At 34.7% G+C, this 6,308-nt stretch overlaps 1 protein-coding gene across 2 annotated transcripts; it reads left to right on the forward strand.

The window, feature by feature from the left end:
- Nucleotides 1-1,772: 1,772 nt before the first annotated feature.
- Nucleotides 1,773-6,241, forward strand: LOC130801504 (uncharacterized). Of its 2 annotated transcripts, none has more exons than XM_057665371.1 (4): nt 1,773-2,057; nt 3,667-3,825; nt 4,386-4,667; nt 5,464-6,241. In XM_057665371.1, the coding sequence occupies exons 2-4, from the start codon at nt 3,691-3,693 to the stop codon at nt 6,079-6,081; spliced, it is 1,035 nt and encodes a 344-aa protein (XP_057521354.1). In that variant the 5' UTR covers nt 1,773-2,057; nt 3,667-3,690; the 3' UTR covers nt 6,082-6,241. The 2 variants fall into 2 exon arrangements, with proteins under 2 accessions (XP_057521354.1, XP_057521353.1); XM_057665370.1 differs by having other exon boundaries at nt 1,800-2,057; nt 3,670-3,825.
- The last annotated feature ends 67 nt before the right edge of the window (nt 6,242-6,308 follow it).

The raw sequence follows: 6,308 nt of genomic DNA on the forward strand, positions 1-6,308 counted from the left end.
TTTGGTTGATAATAAGTCCTTAACTTCTCCGTTTTAAGCCTTTTGAATATGATTAAAATAAATATTTGTCTTTTCCCTACAAAAGAGTTGTTCTATCCACTCATTGGGTTGATTCTACCCATATATTGGGTTTTGATCTCTCTCCTCGTGAGAGTTTGAGGTTATGAATTTTGGTCTCTAGTTGATTTGTTGATAGAGATTAATGCGATAATGTAGCATGCACCAAAATTGCAATCACCACCAACAACATCAAATTTCAATTCTATCTCAAGACTACAACAGATCGATGGACCCCTTTCGTAGAAAGCTGTATCAAACAACGATATGGAAGAGGATCTTCAGAATTGTCAGACTTCATACACAACGATATAACTCTTTTTTATTGGTTTCTCACCTCTTAGACATTTTGCTTTAATAAACGGACAACAACTTATTTTTAACAAAGATCTCCATAACAACTAGCAAATCAACCAAAACTTCCAACTAATCAAACCAACCAGCAATTTTAATAACAACTTTAGCCAATAATCAATTGCCAAATATCTTCTCAAAGCTAGTTTTTTAGCTGACTTAAAAAGTCAATTAAAAATTTTGTTTTTACTATTTGGCTAATCATAAAGTTAAAAGTTAACTAATAATCCACTAGTCAAACACACATATTAGCTTTTGCTTGTAGCTTATTTTTTCTTTAATTTTTATATAAACCAAGAACAATCAATAAATAATTTTATCAAAAATTTTCAATAACAGTGGACTTTAGTTAACAAAGAATCTAATACTAAAACCTGCGCACCGTCTCAAATAAATTGCAACAGTAAAATTTCGCACGAAGATTAAGAAAATTGAACATACGTGAATGAAAATAAAAAAATTAGTAGAAACTTTTACATAAAAAGAAATTATAGCAAAGAAAAAATCGAGATTAAAAAAGTGAGATAATTTGTTAGACATATATATATTGTGTTCAAAACGGATCTGATAATCTGATATTTGTCCGATTCTGTAACCAAACTCAATTTGACCCGACAATAAAAATGAATTAACAATCACAAATTCTTGCAAGAGACCATTTCTAATTGGGTCTAATTGGGTCTTCCATAAAGAAAAATGTTGTAAGAGTAGGCATCAAGCTTTAATGAATTAAGCCTAAGAGACGTCTCTCGGAGAGATGGTCTCTCAGGAGCGACTAATTAACAATTATATAAAAATATGTACACAAAACTTAATTTTAAATCTACCTGAACATTGACCCGATATCAATCCAATGATCCAAATAAGTCAAGTAAATTAATGAGAAAATTGTCAGAATGTACCTAATATTTTTTTTCAAAAAAATACCTAATAAAATTTTTTTTTCCAAAAAATACCTAATAAAATTTTTTCTTTTCTAAAAAGTACCAAGTAACGTTTTCCTTCAGTTGACCGTCAAATATAACAGTTGACTGGTCAATATCAAAAATTTTTCTTCCTTATATTCAATTTCTTTCCAATTCAATTTCCTCACTAACTTCTTCCTCTATTTTTTATTCAAAATAGAAATCAAATTGGAAACGAAGTTGAATATGAAGAAGAAAATTTTCGATATTGACCAGTCAACCGTTATATTTGACGGTCAACTCAAGGAAAAAATTACTTGGTACACTTTGAAAAAGAAAAAAATTTATTAGGTATTTTTCGATAAAACTTATTTTATTAAATACTTCTTGCAAAAAAAATAATTTATTAAGTAATTTTTGACGACTTTTCCTAAATTAATCTACACCCAATTTATTCAACAAGCACAGGCTCGCCTTCCTGGCTCCTTCTTGTTGTAGGAGAGGAGACTCAGCAAATTGTTATATTTGTCAATGTCAAAAATGGCGTGTGGGTGGCACGCTACTTATATTCATATTCTTCTCCAATTACTCTATTAATTTCTTCATTCCCACCTAACCCAATTATTCAATTACTAACTCCTCCCTTTTTTCATTCAATTCTTTCTTATTCTTTCCTTTTAATCTTTCTAACCCCATAAATAATTTTTATTTTTGCTTCTATCCCATTTCATTTGATTAAAGGTATGCACTTTATTGTCGTTCTTTTTTATTTCTGCTTAATTCATCATCTGGGTTTTTGTTTAATCTTTCATTCAAGTAATTTGGTAGGTAGTCAACTTTTTTGTTAATCATTTAATTTATTCTTTTGGAGGTGTGTTTTAATTAAATTGGCTTATTGTTTAACTTAATTGTCAAAGATCATAACTTTTATCTAATTCTGGATTTGCTTGCTTATTATCTGATCTGGTCTTGCAAGTTAGCTTTGTTTCTTATTGATGTTGACAATTGACTATTCGATTATTTTGATGCTGACTTTTTGATCTTTTGATTTTGTAATTGATTGTGAATGATTATGCTGAAGTATTTGATGTATTTTTTATGGGGTGGGAGATTTTTGTTTGAATTTCTTGATAGTTGTTTATCATGTAATTGGGTAAAGCTTAATCTTTTTGTATCATGGAGATTTTGGAGTTTGACTATATAAGTTGGGAAATATTTACTTTAGGAATTAGGAGTGTGATGCTTTATCTTCTTAAGATTGGATTGAAGGGGTTTAATAAGGTTGTAGAATGTAGACTTGTAGCTTGTATGCTTAGAATTCATCTAAATTTTGATTATTTTCAATAGTGGGTTACATTTCATTGCTTTGAACTTAAGTTTGATTTGTTCTTCTTAATCTCTTGTTATTCCTTGTTAAGAGCTTGGATATTTGAGCTTATAAGTTATCTGTTGGAAAATAACCCACATGTCATCCCACATCGAAGAATTAGAGAGAGGTCGACTAATGATGGGCTACTCCTCCTAAAACCAATTGAAAATAACCCACATGTGATCCCACATCGAAGAATTAGAGAGAGGTCGACTAATGATTGGTTTTAGGATGGAACCCCATCGGGCTTGTGTGCAATCAACTCTCCTGTTGTGCGGGTCTTGTGTACAAGCCCAAATTTATCATTCTTAACATATCCAATTCTTCATTCTAAGCTGCATATTGCTATTGTCTTTTGTGATTTTCTGCTCAGCTTCCTTGTTGATATATTCTCTGGTTTTGTATAAAGAGTTAACCCTAGTTTTTCTTTGCCCATTTTCAACTCTAAGACTGTAATTCAATTCGGAAAATATGATGTGAAGGTCTATATTCTATTTTACGAGTGCTTTTTCTCAGCATCGGTTACGTAGCATACTCACGTCTCACTCTAGTTATGGGTTCTTTGTTTTCATTTGCATGTCATTTTCGAGCCAAGAGTCTTACTATCCGCAACCTCCTTGTCTCTTTTGATAAGGGTATAGGGTGCATGGGAAAGGGTCCATAGTTTTTTTCCTTTTGGATATTGAGCTTTAAGTCTGTTTTGAAATCGGTTTATAGCTATCTTGTCTTTGACTATGTTTATATGATATTGTTTATTGTTTGAATCCTCGTTTGCATGTATCTACCTTCTCCATGACCAGTTATCCTGTGTTTCTTTTCTTTTTTTTTTTTGGAATTCGTCATATCCATGATAGCAAGGTTCCGCTTTAAGTGTTTACTGCCGTTTAGAATTCGTGTATTCTCGTCACATATTCACCTTGTTTGCCTTCTCTTTTCTGTTTTACAAGAACTGTTGTCCCTCATTTTGTTCTCCGCTTTTAGTAGTTGAATTAGTGCATTGGAAACATGGACTTTTGCTTCAGAGAACCAGCCAGTGAGGCACTCCCTTCAGACCAGGATATCGTTCGATGTCCTTTTTTGAGGAATATTAATGCACCAACAAATCTTTCTTTCTCGTCTTCCCAGGCATTTCGTCTTCCGGTAAGTCACGTATTCTTCGTCAAGTTATTGATTTCATCCTATGAAGTATCATTCTGTTTATACAGAATTTACTGAACAGGGGCGGAGCAAATATTTTGAGTGCCCTATTTAATTTTACGATGTCTTTCAAAATGGGCCCTTCATTGTATCAAAAGATAAAAGTTTTTCCACTTCAAGAAAAATAATTCAAGATAAAATGTATTGTAACATGATATTCTAAAATCACTTCAAATATAAAAAAAATTACAAACAAAATTCTTAAAAAGTATTGCTCAGAATCGGGCCTGAATAGTACCATTTAATATTTGAGTCCCTTATTTTTGGGGCTCTAGACGGTCGGCTTTCCGAAATGGGCTAAGAACCGGCCTTGTTATAGAATTGTGTATTTAAAGCATCTTTCTCGTTTTCAAAGCCTCGAGCGCATATTTTGTTATATCTAGGTCTAGCTTTTTCTTAAAAGATTGAAACATTATACTCTCGGCATCTTGTTCTTTATTTATATGCTTCTCTGATGTTTGCCTACTTCTAATATGCTTTTCGTCCTTTTATTGTTTGCTTAGGTTCGAGGAGCTGTAGCGAAAGGTCCAATTTTTGAAGATGGTCCCAATTTTGACATGGCGTTTAGATTATTCCATGGCCGTGATGGCGTTGTCCCACTTTCCGACAGATCAAATGTACATACGGAGAATTTTGAAATTGATCTGCCTGCCCCTAGTTTTAATCCTTTAGCTGCAAAAGCCGCCACCATCAGTCTTTCAGGCTTCGGAGCTGGATTTCCCTTCAATTTTGACGCGTTTTCTCAAAAGTGGAAAAACCAAAAGAAAAAATCTCAACCTTCGAAGGTAAAGACCCATACATCCCTAATTTTTTGACCCTTTTCGTCTTTATTGTTATAATGTTATACATTCATCAGGAGATGGTTCCATATAAAAGCGTTCCTAATATAAGGACATTTTCGATTTGAGGGTGGACCGTGAACAATGTTAACTGATTCTTACTAGTACCTCAAACTACTTTTAGAACTAATTGGTTGCCGTAAGTACCATATATTGTAGTCATTCATCACTCCGCTCCCATTTTTGATGATCTGCTACTCCAACCAGGCTCGTCTCTGGCCAGGGGTGGGTGGGGCAAAGGCCCAGGGCCACATATTTCAGAAATTCGGTAGGTTTAAATTTAAATATTTAAAAAATAAAAAGCTAAAGAATTAAGAGTGGTAGTGGGATATTATTGGCAAAGGAATGAATTGTCCGACAAGTACATTAAATGAGAAAGATTTATATGCATCTTTCTCAAAAACAAATGGAAACTCTTCCATTTCTTACATTTTTGAAATTGAAATTTTAATTTATTTTATGATATTTGAAAGGACCCGTATTTCTAATCTCGCCCCTAGGCCACCAAAAGTTCAGAAATAAGCCTAAGTCCAACAAAAGATATTTGTATGCAAATTGAGCTGTCGATATTTCTCCACTATTGCCGAGCATTTAAATCTTGATGTTGTTTTCTTATAATGGCCCGTATCTTGATATGAAAAAGTATTTGTTCATTTATATTAAATCATTCGACCTCATGTAAATGCATACTTATAATGTAGAAAGCTTTGTTGAGCTTACATTTTGATGAAATATGTCCCAGGGAGGAGATGGGAAACACGAGGCGTTAAGCAACGAGTGGCTGCAAACAGGAAACTGTCCGATAGCCAAGTCTTATAGGGCTGTAAGCGGTGTTGTGCCGTTGGTGGCAAAGGTCTTTCAGCCCCCACCCGGTGTAAAACTCCAGTGTCCACCAGCCATTGTTGCAGCTCGAGCAGCCCTTGCTCGTACTGCCTTTGCAAAGAACCTCCGGCCCCGACCATTGCCCACCAAAATTCTTACGATTGGAGTCCTGGGTATGGCCGCAAATATTCCCTTGGGTATATGGAGAGAACATACCAAGAAGTTCTCCCCTTCTTGGTTCGCAGCCGTTCATGCGGCAGTCCCATTCTTAGGCATGCTGAGGAAATGTGTCTTGATGCCTAAGACAGCTATGGCATTTACTATAGGAGCCTCAATATTGGGTCAGGTTATCGGGTCTAGGGCTGAACGGTATCGTTTGAAGGCTAAAGTTGCACGAGAATCTGGCATAACCAAAATTCCTGTTGGTGAACCGAAAACGCTTCATCTGGTCACTGTCAACAGCGGTGATGTGGTGAATTGGGACCCACTCTCCCTCAACGCCAGCAAGCCCTCGCCATCAGCTCCTGTGTGTTGCTAAGATTGTTTTTCGGTGATTCGCTATTTTTATCCTATCCGTGTGATGATTTAATTGTATCATAATTACTTACGCCGTTTGTTCTCATGGCCAATACCGACTTGCGGCACATTATGTTCTTTTTTCAGAATCGAGTTCATAAAATAAAATTACTTTTGTACTATGTATCTTGATGTTTTGAATCATGACTCAATACCTCCATGTAATCATCATATTCTTCGATGGATCAG

This window comes from Amaranthus tricolor, chromosome 15 (genome assembly GCF_026212465.1).
Source record: "Amaranthus tricolor cultivar Red isolate AtriRed21 chromosome 15, ASM2621246v1, whole genome shotgun sequence".
Lineage (NCBI taxonomy): Eukaryota > Viridiplantae > Streptophyta > Magnoliopsida > Caryophyllales > Amaranthaceae > Amaranthus > Amaranthus tricolor.